General features: G+C 41.5%; 1 protein-coding gene across 1 annotated transcript; it reads left to right on the top strand.

Moving 5' to 3' along the window:
• The first annotated feature begins 295 nt into the window (after positions 1-295).
• LOC124138552 (phospholipase B-like 1) lies at positions 296-22782 on the top strand. The gene is made up of 10 exons (XM_046505263.2): positions 296-471; positions 4324-4534; positions 7787-8012; positions 9655-9816; positions 13537-13681; positions 14330-14530; positions 17312-17452; positions 18368-18553; positions 19459-19565; positions 20398-22782. Exons 1-10 carry the CDS (start codon positions 390-392, stop codon positions 20572-20574), a joined length of 1638 nt encoding a protein of 545 aa, XP_046361219.2. The 5' UTR covers positions 296-389; the 3' UTR covers positions 20575-22782.
• The last annotated feature ends 238 nt before the right edge of the window (positions 22783-23020 follow it).

Here is a 23020-nt window from a genome sequence, read left to right as displayed (position 1 = left end):
CTTGATATCAAATACACGTACGTTCTAAAAAAAGTACAAAGCACATCTGGGAGTGAAAATATATTTTACTAATTTGGATAAAAACATTTTAATAACATCACAGAGCATATAATACGATAACATTCAAGAAATTAGTAAACACATGCCTACATAAGACGTTCGCCTAAACCAGCTAAGGAGTCAACATATGTATATGACACATTTATAGGCGCTCACAATCTCGATCTGTGCAGCATTGTCACAACACGCGCCACCTTATGGCGAGCATACATCCGTCACATGACAGTCATGTGATTTGGGGGAAGTAAGTCACGTGTTGTGCAGATAACGTTAGGATATATTGTCCAAGTTCACGCCTTCATCGGTCAAGTCAGCCACGACTACCACTCATGTTGACAGTAACTTTCATCATGAAGCTTATGGTTTTTATGTTGACTGTTGGAGTGATAACAGTCAGCGGACTGAAGACGGGTAAGCCAATTATTAAAAGCTGTTCGGTTTTCGAGCATTGTTATGGAAACTGTCAGTGCTCTCGGGGCGGTGAAATACCAAACTTAGACTCTTGAAGGTTAAATTTTTATTTCCCTGAATAAGAATGATTGCACCTGATGAATCTGTGTAGTTAAATTATATAGATATATATATTTGTATAGAATCTATCTCATCGAGTGACCTGACATAAATGGTTAGTCACATGGTTATATTGTTTAATGGCAAAGATTATCTAGAACTCTATGGTTACACTATAATTGACATATGTTCACATTTCTTTCCGACTATGCACACATTCCTTCTGGTTTTGTATGTTTGCATAAAGATAAAACTTCAGTCAACTTTAGTGTATGCATGACCAAATCATTTTATACCTGTATCCAAATAGATCTACATTTTGGCAGGAGTACGGTCAAACGTTTCCCAATCTGACATTTTCTAACTATATCTTGATACCTTCAGCGGGTACCCGGGTAGGATCAGGTAATAAGGGCCTGGGGTGGGTACCCGGGTAGTAAATTTGGACTCGTCGCAGCCCTAGATCCTATCCTGAAAGTTGGTGCAGTCTAATACAGCACCTCAGCAAAACGTCGTTGATTTGATTGGGCGCAAACGGCACCGCACCAGTATATTTGTTTTATTTATTTATATTACCTGGTTTATTTATCAACATATGCATCATTTAGGGCTGGGACAGGTAACTCGGGTACCCGGGTCGGGGTGGGTACTGAGTAGGTCCTGCGTACGCACAGGACTACCCGGACCCGTGGTTAGTCACGTGATATATTGTCTTATGACTAAAATTATCTGGAACTCTATGGTTACACTACAAGTCACTAATGTTTGCATTTCTTTCTGAACATTGACGAAGAAAGGTCGGTCTGACGTGACCCGTAATGGGATGTCCTCAGATCTTTGTTCAGCGGTAGCGAGAACTAAGATCTGATTTTAATGAGATTGGAGAGAACTTGGTATCAGGTGGCTCCAGTGTCAACCTGAAATGCAACTGGTTTACCTGCAATATTCATTATTGCGAATATTTGTCTGGGATATTCAGACTCCTCTTGCCCCTGATGCACATCTATCACTGGCTCTGTGAGAGTGAGTGAGTTGATGGCGAAATATTATTCCGAGTCTTCGTCCACCTGGATGGCATTTACAAGTGGTCTAGAGTGGCGAGGTGATTGCATTGTGCGACACATGGCTGGACTGTGGCTCTTCAGCTTACATCTGGTGCACGTTTTTCCAACATTTCAGTTTCTCTCATGTTCTCGCCCACAGAACCTGCACTGTATTGTGTTGCTACTAACGTTTGGTTTCACTTGAGTGGCCTGTTGACTGTGCTGTCTCAAAGTCTTTTTCTGTGAGTGATGCCCACTGGTTTGTCCACTGTTCCTATTCCATGGTTTATTTGACCAGTTCTTTTCTCTAACCATGTGCACTGTTTGCGCAGTGTCCGAGGTATTTAATTGTTCCTTTGAAATTTCTGGTGCTCTACATAAGCGTACACACTTCTCCAGATCCAAACCATCCTCTCTCAAGAGTCGTTCACGAAGCTGATTGTCTGTGACTCCACAGACAATGCGGTCTCTAATCAGTGATTCTCTAAATGTAGCAAAGTTACATGTGGTAGCTAGGATTTTTTTGGTCAGTCCTGATTCCTGGTAAAGAATTTATACCTCTCCACAGTTTCTGATTTCTTTGGATTACAATTTACAATACAGTTCAAAAGCATCAAAAACATGTTGTTATGTTCTTGCGCCTTTTCCCAAGGTAAAGGTTATGTACACTTCCCTGGGGCCCAGATCAGATATCGAAAGTACTTTATTTTCGATTCTGCAGAGTTGCCTTCCAACTGATTGGGAGGTTTGAGATTATGGGTCCTCTCACAATACTCAAGTGATTGCTGCTATTTTCTATGATCTATTGCGCCCCCTCGTCTCCCATGACAATTCAATGCTGTTTGAACACGAACGTATGACTCTCATCTCTGTAATACGTGATAAGTGATGTCTGCTTACACTTCGGACACCATGTTTAAGTCTTCATGTCATGAACAGTGTGTTTGGTGGACATCCTTTACTTACTAGGCAAGATGGTGGTACACAACCCTCGATGACTGTACACACAAAGTGTGTGTGACGTCATACACATGACATCCCTCTCAAATGCTGTAGTAGTGAGACTACTTGTTGCAGGGGGTAACCTCTTTGGGCATGTGGACAAGGTGTCTTACAAACAGGAGAATAGTCGGATCACATGATAAACCTACACCCACAGTGTGATCACTGGAGCAGAAATTTCTCTCACAGAATAAAGCGAACATAGCTGGTAATTGTTTACAAACAGAGCTTAAGAATGGTCAACGTCCTGTACAGCGACCACATCACTTTAACCAGGTTGTCAGCCATCTTCCCGAGGCAAGAGAGTTAACTGACTTTAAAAGTACAAATTCCACCCTTGCCGAACTATCCTGGAATTCCTGGGCTTGATAGTAGCGCCACCAGTGGTTATTATGAGTTATGTCACTTCTGAGCCTCTCCTATAGACCAATCCCATCCCATCACTTGCATTTGTTTCAAACAAAATGGCGGCACCCAGTCAAGACAATCTGTTCGATAATCAAGATCTATATTGTGATAAAACGGGTCTTACATCGCAAAGTGCATCAAATCACTCGAGCACCTTGATTAAAAACATGAAACGGTTTGGAAAATATCTGTTGACAACAATCCTGCAACCGACATAAACTGCACAACAGTTTACGAACCGGATTTCAATTACGAGATTTTGATTGGACTATGCATAGACTCGTTAGTCCAGCTGAAATATAACTCCATATTAACAGCCTAGTTTGGCAAGGGTGAAAACTGGACTTTTATAGTCAGTTAACTATCAAGCCTCAGGAAGATGGTTGTCAGCAAGATACAGACAGACTGACTAACAGATCCCTCAGCGATCGCAGATCATGACGACCATGAACTCAGGTCCATTATGTCACTGTCCCTCATGTCAGAGGCCACTACCAGCAATCATCACAGACGGCAAGGACTCGCCATGGACACCATGGACCAGTGTCGGAGAGGGCTGTACGTCACCGCTTACAGACTGCAGGACTAATTGTCACCTTTAGCAGTCTTGTGTTTTCTTGTAGGACCCTGTAACCATATTTCACTGACTTGTCCTCTTGTAATGTTCCTGACCCCATACTCAACAAATGATATCTGTTCACACAGCTTCTGATTACAGTTTTTGAAATAAGCGCCTGCCTGTAGGCCCGGGGTAGGTAGATCTCGAATCGGGCCTGTGGTTTCAAATTTGTGTGAGTTCTTATTGCCTGCTGTAGATTTGTGTGCCAGTGTATTTGTCATAGTAAGCTGCAGTTTGTTTTAATGAGGGCCTGAAGAGTTTAGTCAAGGACTGCAGCGTCTAAAGTCTGTGGGTCCTGATGGCAGTCTGGTAATCTTTTTTATTTCAAACACTGTTTGACGGTAATAAATAGATATACTGGGCATTAAACAGTGTCAAAGTTATCACTTCCACAATCAGGTGCTGACTTTCTTTTGATTTCAGTGTAGTTCCAGCATTAAGAGGGCGGTCGGGTAGCCTAGTGGTTAAAGCATTCGCCGAACACCCGGGTTCGATTCCCCACATGGGTACAATGTGTGAAGCCAATTTCTGGTGTCCACTACCATGGTATTGCTGGAATATTGCTAAAAGCAGCGTAAAACCATACTCACTCACTCACTCACTCCAGCATTAAGTCTGAATTCTGTTCTCAAATAGATATAGTATTTCGTCACTAAACACAATATACTCATTTACTTTCAGGTTTTTTTCGCAATGGAAACATTAGCTGCAAACAACGTAGATGCATAAGTGTGGATGATCCAAAGCAAGCAACAGCATACGGGCAGTACAATGACACCCTCCTGGAGACCGGCTGGGGGGTGCTGGAGATTGTGGCAGGGAGGGGGGAACCTGCCTCCGATGATGACATCATGTTTGCAGCCGGGATGTTGGAGGGCATGTTTACAGCGGAGTAAGTAAATCATCAATCTCATCAAGCAATCATTACACTCTTAAATTTATCTATATTACTTCTTATCAAAATTGCACCGTTGCGTCCCTTGGGCACGCCAGAAACCTATGATCTGAGGTTTGATTCCTGTTTGCCCCCGATTTTGTTTCTAGGTTTGTCAGCACCATAACCCGCTTATTGGTTTCACCAAAGTGGTAAAGGTCTGAGACATGCATCACTTCGGGCTTTCCTCCCACATTAAACTGATACGCCTTGATATACCGTATTCGACGTAATAAGCGCCCACAGCAATATTTGCTAATATATTGGTTAGTGAACAATCCCAGTTAACACCCCTTCCGATTGATCAATGAACACAAGACTTATTTATTTGTGTATAATACGTGTGTTATATGCATCTTTAATTATGGGAAATTAAATTCTGGAAATATATATTTGTCGTATATAAACATTTCAGGCCATGTTAGAACCCTTGAAACTTTCTGGAGTGTGTGTATTATAGTAAAGCCGCTGTCAGCAATACTCCAGCGATCTGCCTCAGTGGCCTGTAAATAATACACTAGTTGATAGCATGAGCAACAATCCACCCAATCCACAGTTGGTCAGGTCATACATTGTGACCACTTGATACTCATTTTACTTGCCTCATGTGATGAGCATGAAGTACTGATGGGCTGAAATTGTATCGATCATGAGCATTGAGAAGGAATGATGGCAGTTTTGATTCATTTGTTATTTCAGTCTCAGAAAACATTTTCTGGTAAATTAGGAGACATGTTTTCAATGTAAAACTAGATTACCTGTAGATTTATTGTTAGTGAAGATATTGAGTGATGCTGCTTTGGTCATGTCGGTTGAGTCCAGTGTTTTGATTAAGCACTGATAATAGCCTTGAAACAAAGAATGAATATGCTTAAATATAGCTTTATTACATTTAAGGCTAAAAACAAATAGTCTTGGTTCTCAGCCACTGCCCCCATCATCATAAGTTTGCCACACGTTCTGTTTTTATTTCCATTTTTAAAACCCAACCCAAATCCTTAAATATTCCAAATCCAATAGTAGTCAAATACTGTATTCCTCATCAAGGAGGCTCTTTTCCAGGTTGATTGTACACACGTGTTTATTTGGTTACATACTACATATAGTTTGAACAACCCCCCAAAAAGGCCCATCACCCTGTTTTAAAAAGCCATTGCGTGAGAACCAATTATTATATTTTTTAAGTCTAATACTTCATTCGTATTCTGTAAATCTTGATATTAACGCATGAGTGAATTAAATGCGAAAAATGAGAGTGGACTTTGCTCGCATTATTAAACATCGCATTTATATCAACAATAAGACATTTTGGATAGCAGAAATACCAACTTAGACATACGCTGAAAACAAACAACTATGTATTCCACATCACTGTTTATTGAGCAGCACTTGTTACAAGTATATAAACAATGTCATTCAAACACTAATTACATCCTGTGAATTGTCACTGCTGGGGTCAAGACAAGCGTTCTACACACTCATGTCATCACTGATCACACCTGCAAGTCCAGACAGACGCCACCCAACACGGGGTCTTTGCTCTTTGCGACTGCATCAAAGGCAGACACGAGCCAGCACGCACGTATTGTTTTAGCTGAAGTACTCTACTCAGCGCTAATAAGCGGTGCTATTTGGTGTGTGATTTGATTAATGTAAGGTTGGATTAAGGTAAGGATTCTCCTGTAAACCTGACAGAGGACATTTTGTTTAGATATAAATCCACTGATGCTTGAGAGGAGTGGGGGTGTAACATTCATATTGAGTCACATTTTTGGCTTGGGGCCAGCGGTTGCATTCTTTTGGAGACGCATTAATTTCACATTTTACAGTATATGACTGGCACAGCCAGTTTGTAAGCTAACATGAAGTAGGCATCCCTTATAATATATAAACAGGCTTTGCAAAGTGTCATTCTACACCACACATCACTGTTATGGCATCTCTCTGCTCATTGGAATACAAACGATGTGATGTCACTGTTGGATTTAGAAATACGACAAATTTCAAGATTTCTGTTGTCCCTATAAAACTTGAAAAACACCCTCTTTGCCAATTTCTGTTTTCTGCCCAAAAGGAATTGCCACACATACTTTGAATATCGTAGGAACCACAATACTGAATTGTCTCAGCTACAAGGAATCAATATTTCAAAATGCCTACCAACTTTGAAATTCTTTTCTCATTTAGTTAGTGGTGGGATTCAAAATGTATGCTCTGCTTTTTCGCAATAATTTTAATTTTGACCTTGAAATAACCTTTGCTCTAAAAAAGCACTGAAATCTCTAAATTCTTATGACCATTTCTCATCTGTTTTCATTAAAAATGTAATGAAGTTGTGTGTATGTGTAAATGGTTAGAGATTGGGCCCAACACATATGTAACGTTTTTTGCAATAGTTTAATTTTTAACATTGATTTGTTCCTAAATACTCTCATTATAATGCACTGCCTCACACTGTTGATGCCCATGAAGATTCGGGGAAGAAAAGGTCTTCAGCAACCCATACTTGCTGTAAAAGGCGACGATCCTTGTCGTAAGAGGTGACTAACGGGATCAGGTGGTGAGGCTCGCTGACCTGGTTGATGCATGTCATCGTATCACAATTGCGTAGATCGATGCTCATGATGTCAATCACTGGATTGTCTGGTCCAGACTTGATTATTTACAGGCCACTGTCATATAGCTGGAATATTGCTGAGTTTGGCATTAAACACAAATTCTTGTATCTGATCCATCTTCCTGATACAGCTCTAAAAGGTCTTACTGAACTAGGCTGGAATTTCGTGGCTCGATTGTACTGTACATGTTTTGTCCCTTCTCTGTCCCTTCTTTTGATCAATCAGATTCCACCTATCATGCGTGTCTTACCTCACGAAGTACATGAGATCACTTGAGAGCACCTTGACTTTAAACATGTCCACGCCCAGTTGACAATACACATGCTGTGCAAATCCTGCAATCGACCGATGTCTGCACCGCAATTGCCATATTGTTTATGTACTGGATATCGATTTCATAACTTGATTTTATTTGGACTATGTACTCGTTAGTCCAGCCAAGATATAACTCCATAATTCCAACCTAGTTCTTCAAGGAACTTTAAGAGTTAGTTAACTCCCTTGCCTCGGGAAGATGTATCGAACCATACGTTATCCTCTTCATATCTCATGTCATGGAGAACATGATAACTATTTCTTGGTTTCTTTTTAGTCGCATCTATCAACATTATCAGAATATCCATGCAACATTCTTCGGCACCAAGAAGTCCAGTGACTATGAAGTGAAGGCCCGCAAGTTTCTGATGGAGCAGGATGCTTGGATGAGGCAGATGATCAAGAAGAATCCATCGGACGCACTGTGGCGACACATGGGCTATGTACTTGCCCAGTTTGATGGCTTAGTGGCCGGATACAAACTGACTGCCAGTCCGAAAAAGGTGCCTATGAGTTATTATACCCCCACCCCCAGTGAAGTAGGAATGGGTGATGTCTGGCCATCCATTCTTATTAAAATCAGATCTGAGTTCTTGCTACTGCTAAACAAAGATCTGAGGACATCCCATTGAGGGTCATGTCAGAACAACCTTCTATCTGACCAATCAGAGCATCGCTTAGCAGATCATGAAAGAGACAGTTGGAATGTGATTTTTTATCGTGCAACCTCGAAAAAAAACAAAAACACAGGGTATTCTGAACGACAGTTATGTGCTTTGTGTCTGTATTCATACCATCTAGGCCATCTATTAGCCATTCCATAATGTTCTTTTGTTCAGTTTTAATTTTTTAATCAAGTATATGTCAAAATATGTTTCGAAGCATGGTCGCCAGTTTGAAACTCGTGCTGTAAAGCTCGATTAAGCTGCCTTCTGATTGACTATTGTTGACTTCTTGTTAGTCATACTATTGGTCGGTCAAAGTTCGCGAAAGGTCGGCCTGACATGACCCATAATGGGATGTCCTCACATCTTTGTTTAGTGGTAGCGAGAAGTAAGATCTGATTTTAATGAGATTGTCCTGATATAAGTGAACTGGCTATTTCGGAATTTATTTTTTCCAGTTTCCATACTGGTACTTTATAGTAACCCATGTTCAATTCAAAGAAGGCCCAAAGGTCAAGTTTGGGTGACAGAGCTTACCTCATTTGTACTGTCACACATATCAGCCAAGTCGTCAGCTGGTGACTTGTGTAAAGGTAGCAGTCAGCCTATTTATCAGTTTTCGAGTCCCAGGGTGCTTTTAAGAGGTTTTAGTCTTGCACTCAAGAGAACCAAATTACCATTAGCTGGAGATATGAGTATTTCATGCTTGTTAGTACAATGTATTGGTTGTTATTCCATCTACTGTAGATACTGGTACAGAGGGGTATTTATTTGGGCTAGAATTAGCCGATCTGTATCTTCTTGCCGCAAGATATTCCTTTATCTAGAGACTTGGAATTTAAAAGATATGGAAATACAAGAAAATAGGGTTGAATAGGTTGTGGTATATTCATACTATTGCCTTTTGTTTTGTTTTCGGATTTTCTCTATGCCCTTTTTGTAACTTGTTTGTAGACTATTTTCTTGTTAAGATGTGTGATTATTCAAATACAAATATCCTGATACAGCAACACAACAAGATTGTATTGATATAATTCTTGTTTAACAAAATGTATTTCAGTTACTGTTACCTTAATATAACCTTTGGCTTACATTCTGTGGTCAATATATTATATATGATATATGATATACATACATGTGTTATTATTTTGAGGGCATGGGTGGCCCATTCGTCTAAGGCACTGCAATTCGCTGTGCAGAGTTGTGTCCCTTGAGAACAGAGATACTATGATCGTGGGTTTGAATCTTGGGTTTTCCCCGATTATGTTTCTCGGTTTGTCAGCACCATCATATTTGTGCTTGTGGGTTTCACTCTGTGGTAAATGTCTGAGAAATGCATCACTGCAGGCTTTCCTCCCACATTAAGCTGACACGTGGGGATATAACTGGCCTGAAACCCAACTCACTCACTATCCTTATTGTTGTTATTGTATTATTATTATTGTTGGAGTTCTACTGTTTGATACGTCCTTACTTGCAGGCCCTGGACATATTTGCCTTCCAAGTGCTCAATGGAGCCGGTGACCTGCTGGACCTGAGGAATGCCCTGGTTCCAGATGAAATCCCAGATTGGTCCAAGATGTCCAAAGTGGAGGCGTTCAGATATATCCGACAAAACAGTCACTGTTCAGCTCTCATAAAGGTTTGTCTGTAGTTTTCATTCTCTTTCATGCTGTTTTCATGAAATGTAAGACTGTTTTGTTTATTTGGTAAAATATGTTTTTGAGTGAGTGAAAGGGTGTATGTTTCTCACCATGCTTTTTGCGATATTGTGTGAGTATTACCCATACTGATTCAATAATAAAAAGCCTATTTCAAAATGGAAAACAGTCTTAAATAAATATTTTATGGACCTTTGTAAAAAATATGGTCATTTTTCTTTAAATGTATATCCTAAGTGTTTCTTTATCAATCTATTTTTCTTGTTTTTGTTGAAGTGAGATAATAACAAATGAAACATTGCGCTCTTTGAGTTAAATATATTCAATTTAAACGTGTGTTTATTTTTATTTATATTATTACAAGCTTTCTTTTGAAAGTAATGAACTTGAATCACCCCTGTTAATTTTTAAGACTTGTAATTTGCCTCTTGTATCTTGGCACATTGACCTTCTTTGGCGAACCTTTGTTAGAATGTGTTCCCAGCCCTATTGTTGCTTGTACGGGGGAATGCGGGTTAGAATGTGTCCCCAGCCCTATTGTTGCTTGTACGGGGGAATGCGGGTTAGAATGTGTCCCCAGCCCTATTGTTGCTTGTACGGGGGAATGCAGGTTAGAATGTGTCCCCAGCCCTATTGTTGCTTGTATGGGGGAATGCGGGTTAGAATGTGTCCCCAGCCCTATTGTTGCTTGTACGGGGGAATGCGGGTTAGAATGTGTCCCCAGCCCTATTGTTGCTTGTACGGGGGAATGCGGGTTAGAATGTGTCCCCAGCCCTATTGTTGCTTGTACGGGGGAATGCGGGTTAGAATGTGTCCCCAGCCCTATTGTTGCTTGTATGGGGGAATGCAGGTTAGAATGTGTCCCCAGCCCTATTGTTGCTTGTACGGGGGAATGCGGGTAAGAATGTGTCCCAAGCCTTGTTGTTGCTTGTAAGGGGGAATGCAGATAAGAATGTGTTCCCAGCCCTATTGTTGCTTGTACAGGGGAATGCAGGTTAGAATGTGTCCCCAGCCCTATTGTTGCTTGTACAAGGGAATGCAGGTTAGAATGTGTCCCCAGCCCTATTGTTGCTTGTACAAGGGAATGCGGGTTAGAATGTGTCCCCAGCCCTGTTGTTGCTTGTACGGGGGAATGCGGGTTAGAATGTGTCCCCAGCCCTATTGTTGCTTGTACGGGGGAATGCGGGTTAGAATGTGTCCCCAGCCTTGTTGTTGCTTGTACGGGGGAATGCTGGTTAGAATGTGTCCCCAGCCCTGTTGTTGCTTGTACGGGGGAATGCGGGTTAGAATGTGTCCCCAGCCCTATTGTTGCTTGTACAAGGGAATGCGGGTTAGAATGTGTCCCCAGCCTTGTTGTTGCTTGTACGGGGGAATGCAGGTTAGAATGTGTCCCCAGCCCTATTGTTGCTTGTACAGGGGGAATGCGGGTTAGAATGTGTCCCCAGCCCTATTGTTGCTTGTACGGGGGAATGCGGGTTAGAATGTTTCCCCAGCCTTCTTGTTGCTTGTACGGGGGAATGCGGGTTAGAATGTTTCCCCAGCCCTATTGTTGCTTGTACGGGGGAATGCAGGTTAGAATGTGTCCCCAGCCCTATTGTTGCTTGTACAGGGGAATGCAGGTTAGAATGTGTCCCCAGCCCTGTTGTTGCTTGTACGGGGGAATGCGGGTTAGAATGTGTCCCCAGCCCTATTGTTGCTTGTACGGGGGAATGCGGGTTAGAATGTGTCCCCAGCCCTATTGTTGCTTGTACAGGGGAATGCAGATAAGAATGTGTCCCCAGCCCTATTGTTGCTTGTACGGGGGAATGCGGGTTAGAATGTGTCCCCAGCCCTGTTGTTGCTTGTACAAGGGAATGCGGGTTAGAATGTGTCCCCAGCCTTGTTGCTTGTACAGGGGAATGCGGGTTAGAATGTTTCCCCAGCCTTGTTGTTGCTTGTACGGGGGAATGCGGGTTAGAATGTGTCCCCAGCCCTATTGTTGCTTGTACAGGGGAATGCAGGTTAGAATGTGTCCCCAGCCCTGTTGTTGTTTGTACGGGGGAATGCAGGTTAGAATGTGTCCCCAGCCCTATTGTTGCTTGTACAGGGGAATGCAGGTTAGAATGTGTCCCCAGCCCTATTGTTGCTTGTACGGGGGAATGCGGGTTAGAATGTGTCCCCAGCCCTGTTGTTGCTTGTACGGGGGAATGCGGGTTAGAATGTGTCCCCAGCCCTATTGTTGCTTGTACAAGGGAATGCGGGTTAGAATGTGTCCCCAGCCCTATTGTTGCTTGTACGGGGGAATGCAGGTCAGAATGTGTCCCCAGCCCTATTGTTGCTTGTACGGGGGAATGCGGGTTAGAATGTGTCCCCAGCCCTGTTGTTGCTTGTACAAGGGAATGCGGGTTAGAATGTGTCCCCAGCCTTGTTGTTGCTTGTACGGGGGAATGCAGGTTAGAAAGTTTTCAAAATTTTAATCGAGAACTGTGTCAACATATATTTCAAGCGTAGTCTCAAATGGAAGTCGCCAGGTTGAAACGATTGTCGTAAAGCTTGAGAAAGCTGCTTTCTGATTGGTTGGTGTCGACTTCTTGTTAGTCATTTCAGTGGTCCGTCAAAGTTCGCAAAAGGTCGTTCAAATGTGACCCGTAATGGGCTTTCCTCAAATCTTTGTTTAGTGGCAGCGAGAACTTTGTTCTGATTTTAATGAGATTGCGATACAGTACATATCTCGATACTAGGGATGGGTATTGGAGGTTTATTTTACGATGCACAAGGCTCTATTGCGATACATATCATAATGTATTGTATGATTCTGAATTTTGAAGTCAGAAGCAATTTGAAACACCTGTGTATGAATTGTAGCTCATAAATAGAATTTTAGATGAGTAATAAAAGGGTGACAGACCTAGAAAGGTGACTCTGCTTGTCATATGAGGCGACTAACGGGATCAGGTGGTCAGGCTTGCTGACTTGGTAAATGCATGTAATCGAATCCCAATTACGTAGATCGATGCTCATGATGTTAATCTCTTGATTGTCTTGTCCAGACTTGATTATTTACAGACCGTCATCACATAGCTGGACTATTGGTGAGTGCGGCGTTAAACAATAAACAAACAAACACACATCGTGGAAAGAATTAACCTCAATTTACCGATAATACTGCACACCCCTACTCCATAAACTGGTTACAGTGCAATACATATCTCATTATGCAAGAATTACAATGCGAAGGCAATGAAATGAAATACTCATGTATTTTAGATGCGTGGAAAAAATGGTGACAAAAAGTAACACGGACACCATATTGATCCCAATAGCAGATTTGTGGGACATGGATGGTTTCTTTAAGCTCACATTTCATTAGTAAGTAAAAGACATGTTTTTTGTATCACAAGGATCACGATACAAGTCCATATGTCTTGTGTATCATATTGTATCACATTGCCTTGTAGTTAGACATAAGAGGCAACTAACGGGATGGGGTGGTCAGGCTCGCTGAGTTGGAAGATGCAGGTCATCGTATCCCAATTGAGTGGATTGATGCTCATGATGTCAGTCACTGGATTGTCTGGTCCAGACTCGATCATTTAGGGACCGCCGACAAACAAACAAACAATGACCATACAATGAACACTGGGGCGTGTTCTGTCTTGGAATCAGCTCAGGGGTAGGGGTAGTGATACAGATTGTAGGTTTGTCAATCTCTTCATCCCCAGGTGCTGGGAGCGTATGAGAATCTGTTCATGTCCCACTCCAGTTGGTTTGTGTATGCCGCCATGCTGAGAATCTACAAACACTATGACTTCAATGTGGCAGACCCAAAGACATCTGCCAAGAGAATATCCTTCTCCAGCTACCCAGGTAAGCTAGATGCCCATCAAGTACACCCATGATTCCTGTTGCCGGGCTCCTCGAGCCCCTGACTTGTGAGATATTCCTGTTGCAGGGTTCCTGGAGTCTCTGGCTTGTGAGATGTTCCTGTTGAGGGGGTCCTGGAGTCTCTAACTTATTACATGTTCCCGTTGCATGGGTCGTGGAGTCTCTGACTTGTGAGATGTTCCTGTTGAGGGGGTCCTGGAGTCTCTAACTTATTACATGTTCCCGTTGCATGGGTCATGGAGTCTCTGACTTGTGAGATGTTCCTGTTGCGGGGTTCCTGCAGACTCTGACTTGTGAGATGTTCCTGTTGCAGGGGTCGTGGAGTCTCTGACTTGTGAGATGTTCCTGTTGCATGGTTCCTGGAGACTTTGACTTGTGAGATGTTCCTGTTGCAGGGGTCCTGGAGTCTCTGGCTTGTGAGATGTTCTTGTTGAAGGGTTCCTGGAGTCTCTGGCTTGTGAGATATTCCTGTTGCAGGGGTTCTGGAGTCTCTGGCTTGTGAGATGTTCCCGTTGCAGGGTTCCTGGAGTCTCTGACCAAGATATGTTCTTGTTCTTGTCCTCTTTGAGTCCCTCTCCATGATATGTTCCTGTCCCTGGAGTCCCTGATCATAACATGTTTCTGTTGCAGGGTTCCTGGAGTCCCTGGATGACTTCTACCTGCTGGGGAGCCAGATGGTGATGTTGCAGACAACCAACAACGTCTTCAACAAGACACTCTTCTCCTCCGTCAAACCCTACTCCCTCCTGGCCTGGCAGCGTGTCCGGGTCGCAAACATGATGGCCAACTCGGGCAAGGAATGGGCTGCAGCCGTCACAAGATACAATTCTGGTGAGAAGGTGTTGCATTATCAATATACGGTACCACTAGAATTTTGGCAACATGATAAAGGAACTGACAGTTTTTTTCACGAGGCCTTAGGATTTCTCTTTTTGGCAAGTTATTCCATTATCGTCCAAGATTAGGAGTGGGGATGAATTTTTGGTTCCAGAAAGGACTTGAGGAAAATAATTTTACCGCAAATTGTACACAAAAAAGTGTTTACTGGACATGCCGGAAATCATGCTTTCAGAGAAACAACTGCATGTCTTAAAGTTGTGAGTGAAAGATATTCTATTTCATAACGCCCAACCCATATGCAACCCCTCAACCCCGAAAATGTGACATGTGTTGATTGTCATCACACGCTGTATTTTTAATGTCTGTCATAATTGTTTATCGTCATTACTATATTTCTCTGTAGGGATTTGAGCAATTGGAACCAAAAAAACACATCAACGAAAAAATAATTGAAAAAAATTTAAATTATTATTTAAAAGCTAATGACATAAAATATCAAATTTAACAAACAGTAAGAGTTTGCTTTCTAAACAAGCTTATTAGAATGTTTTCGAATACATATATATGATCCCGGCCACTGGAGAGAACAAAGCCTTCTTTGTCATGTAAGACGTACATGTACATACTTACTGATGCACCTGTGAAACGCCTGAAACACCTCTGGCATAATTATCATATATTTCACCCAATACATAGACTAACCCAAATATATTTACCAAATATACCAAAGCTGATTGGTAAGTTAAAAATCTGTAAGACAAAGTTGTATTATGCTCTTCCATAGCCTATCATCACTATATTGCTACTGGACCATGAGAAATTGCAATGCATCATTAGTGGGCTCATTTGTTCTGCCTTACTGGGCAACACAGGTGCTTTATTTGCTGCACCTGTCTAGCTTGCAGGCATAACATGATATCAATCGTTGTGCTGGTCATTTGAACACAGAGATCGGTGATACAGAGTGGCTGCAGATGATAATGTTAGCATGCACTGGAGTAAATGTTTGGGAGTACAGGGATATACCTGCGTCTATTTATAATTTGAGGGAGTCCACAAATCCAACTGGGAGGCTCAGTTACGCTTTTCACTTGATTTCCACAAGTTGTACTCACTTTATTTCATGCCACATGAGGGGCACGGGTGGCCCAGTCGTCTAATTGCGTCCCTTGGGCACGCCAGAAACCTATGATTGTGGGTTCGGATCCCGGTTCGCCCCGATTATGTTTCTAGGTTTTTCAGCACCATACCCGTGCTCGTGGGTTTCACCGAAGTGGTAAACGTCTGAGGCCTGCATCACTTCGGGCTTTCCTTCCACATTAAGCTGACACAGCGTGATATAACTGGAAAACTGTTAAAAGCGGCGTTAAACCGAACCCACTCACTCACTCACTCACTCACTCACTCACTCATGCCACATGCTCTGGAAGCCTTTAGCCTTTTGTTGGTGGAGATTTCTATGTTCAGCAGAAGACACTATACCACTGGCATGCTGAGTTTTGAGTGTATTTGTACAATTTTGATTTGGTTTGGATAATTCAAACAGCCATATGTTATTGAGTCCCAAGGATTAACAGCATAGATTAGCAGCATTCATTCACAACTTGTTTTGTATAGGATGCCATGTTTAATATCGTATAGGATGCAATATATAGTTTGGCATAGGATGCAATATTTTGGATGGTATAGGATGCAATATTTAGTATCATATAGGATGCAATATTAGGTATGGTAAAAGATGCAATATTTTGGATGGTGTATGATGCAATATTTAGTATCTTATAGGGTGTAATATTGGATTTTGTATAAAATACAATACTTAGTAGAGTTATGCAACATTTCCTATGATAGAACATGACATGTTTAGTATTTTAGAGGATGCAATCTTTTGTATAGTTTAGGATGCAATACTTTGCATCTGGTAAAACCCTGTTTAGTAGATGTGATTACTCTACTAAGGACTATGTACAAATACATGTGTTAGTCACTGGGCCACTGAATGCTGACAGTCATGTCAGTTATATTTTATGAGTGTTTCTTTAGGTTTGTCACTCTCTGGAATGACTGACCATGTGAGTGAGTGAGTATGGTTTTACGCCGCTTTTAGCAATATTCCAGTAATATAACGGCGGGGGACACCAGAAATGGGCTCCACACATTGTACCCATGTCAGGAATCGAACCCGGGTCTTCGGCTTGACGAGCAAACGCTTTAACCACGAGGCTACCCCACCGTCCCTGACTGACCAGTGAGTGAGGGAGGGAATGAGTAGCCCAATGGTCTATCAAGGTCCCAAGTTATTGACAGTTTTAATCCTTGGTCTGTCAGCATGTTAACTTGGCTTTTATGTGTAGTTGCAACTTTTAAAAAGGGAGGGGTGCACTAAAATATACAACATGCTTGATGAAAGTGGATGATTTTCAAAACAATTGGTAGTTGTGTAATCTAGTTTTAGCTTTGCATTTTTTCTACCAAATTTATAAATGTTAGAGGGGGCGGTGGGGTAGGCAAGTGGTTAAAGTGTTCCTCCATCACGCTGACGACCAGGGTTCGATTCCCCACATGGGTACAATGAGTGAAGCCCATTTCTGGAGTCCCCCGCCGTGATATTGCTGGATTATTACTAAAAGCGGTGTAAAACACTCACTCACTCACTCACTCACTCAATCTGAATGGTTTGGTATGCTTGTAAAAAGGATGCGTGCGAGCGATCTAGAAAGTGAACTGATCTGAAAGCGTGGATAAGTTAGTGTGATGCTGGGAATATTTCAGGAACATACAACAACCAGTACATGATTGTGGACCTCAAGAGAATTCAGCTGGGATCAAGCATCTTGGATGATGCATTGTGGGTAGTGGAGCAGATACCCACCTTGGTCAAGTCAGGTGACCAGACGGCAATACTGAGGACAGGTATGTTCAGAACTCTTAGGAAAGATGATATAAAGATGCTGTTCATCATTGCCTGTCATATCAGTAAAGCCTTGTTTGGACTTGATAAAGGAGTGTAGGGCACTGTCCTGTTCTAGGAGTAGATGTGATCATGTTGCAGGCTACTTTCCTTCTTACAATGTCCTGTTCTAGGAGTAGGTGTGATCATGTAGGCTTCTGGTCATCCTACGATGTCCTGTTCTAGGAGTAGGTGTGATCATGTAGGCTTCTGGTCATCCTACGATGTCCTGTTCTAGGAGTAGATGTGATCATGTAGGCTTCTGGTCATCCTACGATGTCCTGTTCTAGGAGTAGATGTGATCATGTTGCAGGCTACTTTCCTTCTTACAATGTCCTGTTCTAGGAGTAGATGTGATCATGTAGGCTTCTGGTCATCCTACGATGTCCTGTTCTAGGAGTAGATGTGATCATGTAGGCTTCTGGTCATCCTACGATGTCCTGTTCTAGGAGTAGATGTGATCATGTAGGCTTCTGGTCATAATACAATGTCCTGTTCTAGGAGTACCAGTAGATGTGATCATGTAGGCTTCTGGTCATAATACGATGTCCTGTCCTAGGAGTACCGGTAGATGTGATCATGTAGGCTTCTGGTCATAATACAATGTCCTGTTCTAGGAGTACCAGTAGATGTGATCATGTAGGCTTCTGGTCATAATACGATGTCCTGTCCTAGGAGTACCGGTAGATGTGATCATGTAGGCTTCTGGTCATCCTACGATGTCCTGTTCTAGTAGTACCGGTAGATGTGATCATGTAGGCTTCTGGTCATCCTACGATGTCCTGTTCTTGGAGTACCGGTAGATGTGATCATGTAGGCTTCTGGTCATAATAAAATGTCCTCTTCTTGGAGTACCGGTAGATATGATCATGTTGCAGGCTACTTTCCCTCCTACAATGTCCCGTTCTATGAGGAAGTCTACCAGCTCAGCGGCTATCCAGACTTCGTGGCAACGCATGGCTCTGATTTCTCGTACCAGCTGGCCCCAAGGGCCAAAATATTCCGGCGCGATGAGGGCAAGGTGGTTGACCTGGCATCCATGAAGAAGATAATGAGATACAATGGTAAGTTGTGGCTAACAAAAGAAGATCATGAGATACAATGGTAAGTTGTGGCTAACAAAAGGAGATCATGAGATACAATGGTAGGTTGTGGCTCACAAAAGAAGATCGTGAGATACAATGGTAAGTTGGGGCTAACAAAAGAAGATCATGTGATACAATGGTAAGTTAGGGCTTACAAAAGAAGATCATGAGATACAATGGGAAGTTGGGGCTGCAAATATTATTGCCTCACAAATGCTGGTGGAGATTTGACTGATTTGAGTCAAAGACCAGAAACAAAGACACCCAGTTGAAACTAACTTTTATTTAACAACTGCTCAATCTTTGGTCGACTGCAAAGATACAGCTAAAAAAAATACCTTTTCACATGAGAAGTGAAGAAACACAATGCAGATATTTATCATGTGCAAGAGAACAAATCCCTTTCTGAAACCAGTAATATGTCAGTCTTCCTATTACATAGAGGCGAAAGTCCAAGTAACTCTCCCATTCCTTAAAAATATATTTTAAGTGACAGAGTTACAAGGATATTCTCCTGCTTAAAACACATCCCTACTTTTACACTTTTAAGTGTAAATTAATTGAAATGTTGGTTCAAGATATTGAATAATGGACAACCACCTGTCCTTCCTGAAAAATAACAGAGCGTTTATACAATAGAATGGCATAACAGATGTGTTTTAATGTAAAGATATTGAATATACCCAAACTACTTTGTGACAAATAAAGTCAAAACATTATTGCATTTTTTAAATTTTGACCAATCCATGGTAATTTGTTCACAAGACCTCTAAAAAACATAACATAAAAAATATGGTCTTAACTCTCAGATGTTTGAAGTGATATTTCTTAGATTTGTAACTGAACTTAATTTTTGATATCTTAATATTCATATATGTCACCAGATTACAAGCATGACCCTTACTCAGAAGACATGCCTTGCAATACCATATGTTGCCGTGGTGACCTGGAGTCTGAAAACCCTATGCCTGATGGCTGCTACGACACAAAGGTGTGTACAGAGACAAAGTATTAATTATGAATTTCTGTCTAAATTTTAAATTTTAATAAATTTTTTTACATTTTACACCAGCTTGAGGATTTCAGGTTAGAATTGGCCTCCTACATCCTAGGCTGGTTGAAAAAGCTGACTTAATGGATGGTTTGGTCAGGCATTGTGAATCAGTTGATTGTGTCCAAGGCTACCGCCATACAACTGGGATATTGCTGAGTGCAGCATTTAACAACAAACAAACAGAGATGTCAGATCAAATGATTAAAGAAATGAATCTGACCTTTTCTTTCTTGTGGTTCTCATATACAGAGACCACCTCTGTGGTCTAGTGGTAGAGCATCTGCCCTGAGAGCAGAAGGTCGGGGGATTGACGACGCTAGAAGATGGTACTTGTTGTTACCCTGCTGGCATTCAGCATTACGGGGCTATGCTTAGTCTTAGCTTAGTTTTTGGAATAATTTCATCCCAAATTCGACAGGCAATGTCTGTGGCCATAGCAGCAGCCATGTTTTCGAAACACAGATATTGATTTGTAATTTGTACTCTGGGTGTACTATCGATATGTGGGATAGTCCTCTCAGATTTTAGCACTGAAAAGTAGACTTGAAATGGTAAACGTAGAAACTAGATTTTGATGTAGGCTAGTCGACACACTTGCCTCAGAAGCTGGCTCAATCACTTTGTGAATTTAACCTCCTGATGAGAGTGCAGAGAACAAGATATCACTAGGAGAAGCATGTTCCTTGAAAATGGTTGTCTTTGTTTTTTTTGTTTTTTTGTTTTTATTTGTTGCCCTCACTCAATCACTAAGATTAATCTTGCATTCCAGGTAGCGGACTTTAACATGGCCTTGAACTTCACAGCTGACGTGGTAAATGGACCAACCCTTGGAACCAACCTTCCCCCCTTTAAATGGACGCCACAGTTCAACGTGTCCCATGTCGGTCTCCCACCAGTGTATGCCTTCGACTTTTTACGAACAACGCCTTCACTGGAGAAACCATAGTCTTAGCTCCTTACCTCAAATTACCCTCCTGGAGGAGGGGAACATAGGAAGTACAGCCGACTTTAACTATGTATCATTCCATTGATTCATTTTGGAGGTTTGACATATAACGTCTCCAGTAAAACATGGTTATTACAAACGCCAAGGAACTGTTGAGATGTGTTCTTTATATCCATAGTTTATTATTTGTGAAACTTGTCTTGAATTTTGAAAGAACTTTGAATAACAATTCAGATTCAATATGTGAGAGTGGTTATGGTCATCGTTCATATGACATTTATTGATATTGTTTGCAGGGCTCGATGTAACATTATAAAACATGCACAAGTGCACCTGTTATTGAAAAATGCAACCTAATATTTATGATTACATGCACCAAGTAAAAAAGTCAAACTTTGTGTCTAACTAACCCTTATTTGTCCACACAAAATTCATCTTTGAACAAACTCAATACCTCTAAAGTTTATCAATAATCCTGTGTAACTTGTCAAACTTTCATGGTGACATCATCAAACTGTGTGTACTTAAAAATTATGTGAACATGTTTCTATTACGTTTTATAGCAGTGCCTCATTAATTTAAGTGACACTGCCAGCTTACTGGTTCTGTTTGGTGCAATGTGGTTTTCATGTAAACATGCACCAGGTGCAAGTTCCCTAAGTCGAGCCCTGGTTTGTAATCAAATTTGCTGGCAAGATGTTGATAATTCAGAAAAAGGACTGTTCATGTTGAAGCTTCACAGACAGGGGTAAGTGTTGGGCTGACTGACACTAAGTAAGCTTCACTAATCTGTAAGTGTTCGATTAAGTGTACTGGAGTGACAATTCATTAAGTACATGTTGTATATTGTTTCATTCAGCTCTGTTGGTGACTGATACTGATTGTGTCTGACCAGTTCATTACTCACAAAAAAATAGTGATTTTTAAGTCTCTTTTTAGTGAAAATAAGAAATAATTTCTTGCAGGAATTCTATGTGATATCCTATAAAAAAGAAGTCAGGAATCGTTATGACCATTAGTATGCTGTATCTGTCTTCATTATTATTGTGTTCCACTGTGTATCATCAGGAGGTAATGATGAGGACCTGATCTACCAAGTCAAACACACACAGAGCTAATCCACTAACCAAATACTGTGATATACTGACATGTTGTCAGTTATTTTTCATCTTCCCGACCTAAGGGAGTTAACTGACTATTAAAGTCCAGTTTCCACCCTTGCCGAACTAGGCTGGAATTCTGAACTAACAAGTCTATGCATAGTCCAATCAAAATCGCCAGTATGATCAAGACATCCGGTTTGTAAACAACATGGATTTCAACACGCAGATATCAGTAGACTGCAGAATTTGAAAAGCATTTGTACTGTCAATTGGGCGTTGACAGACATTGTGCAATTTTTTTCATGTTTCTAATCAAGGTGCTCAAGTGATTTGATGCACTTTGTGGGGTAAGACCTGTATTATTACAATATAGATCTTGATCATCAATCAAATCGTTTTGACTGGGCGCCACATTTTTGTTTGAAGCAAATGCAAGTGATATAAGAGGTGGAATCTGATTTGTCAATAGGAGGGATATAGAAGGGGACATAACTAATAATCACCACTGGTGGTGCTTCCATTGTACCTAGAAATTTCAGCTTGTGGCCAGTTAACACCCTTGCCTCGGGAAGATGGTTAATTTTGTAAATACTACCATATTTTCCTGTTGATGCACATGTTGTTGTAGAAGAGGAGGTAGATATCCTACATTGTCAACAAGTCTAACAGTTCCAAAGGGAAAACAGTATTGGGATTATTTATATGCATTTGATTTAATTGGATGTTTTGAATGCAGGGAATCTTTTAATGTCGGGTCGTCTGTCCTGTGCATGGCATAGTCCTACCTGCAGCTCAAGCCCCGGGTTGTTGAAATGTGACATTGTGTTCCTGGTCTGATATTTATTGTATGACTGTCGGATGGCCAAGTTGTCTCAGGGCGTGCAGAGTTGCATCCCCTAGGTATGCCAGAATCCTATTATTGGCATCGATTGCATCTGATTCTCAGTCAGCACCGTACCTGTGCTGTGTGTCACTTCACACATAAAGCTGACATGCCATGATATAACTGAAATTCTGTTCAAAGCAGATAAGGGGCAGTTCGATCCTCGGCCACACCATACCAAAAGACTGTCAAAGATGGTACTTGTTGTTACCCTGCCTGGCGCTCAACACTAGGGGATAAAACAAGGACTGGTTGGCTCGAAGTCAGTATACTATGTCCATCCATGTTAAACTGTAGCATGGTATCTATTCTCAATAGGCTAGCACTATGAAACCAGCATAAATCTTGACTAGTACAAGCAGCCCATTCCACTAAAACGCATGCATGCACGTCCCTGTATATGTGCAATAATCTTGCCCTCTCTAATCTGTCATTCTCTTTTAGTTCTTTGGACACAGTA

This window comes from Haliotis rufescens, unplaced genomic scaffold, assembly GCF_023055435.1.
Source record: "Haliotis rufescens isolate VD_foot unplaced genomic scaffold, xgHalRufe1.0.p SCAF_40, whole genome shotgun sequence".
NCBI lineage: Eukaryota > Metazoa > Mollusca > Gastropoda > Lepetellida > Haliotidae > Haliotis > Haliotis rufescens.
This window is presented reverse-complemented; position numbering and strand designations above follow the sequence as displayed.

Coding starts and splice junctions, on each gene's coding strand:
- LOC124138552 (XM_046505263.2), top strand. CDS start 390: ATGTTGACAGTAACTTTCATCATGAAGCTTATGGTTTTTATGTTGACT. Junction 17,453..18,367: donor GACGGCAATACTGAGGACAG/GTATGTTCAGAA, acceptor ATCATGTTGCAG/GCTACTTTCCCTCCTACAAT. Junction 18,554..19,458: donor GAAGATAATGAGATACAATG/GTAAGTTGTGGC, acceptor ATATGTCACCAG/ATTACAAGCATGACCCTTAC.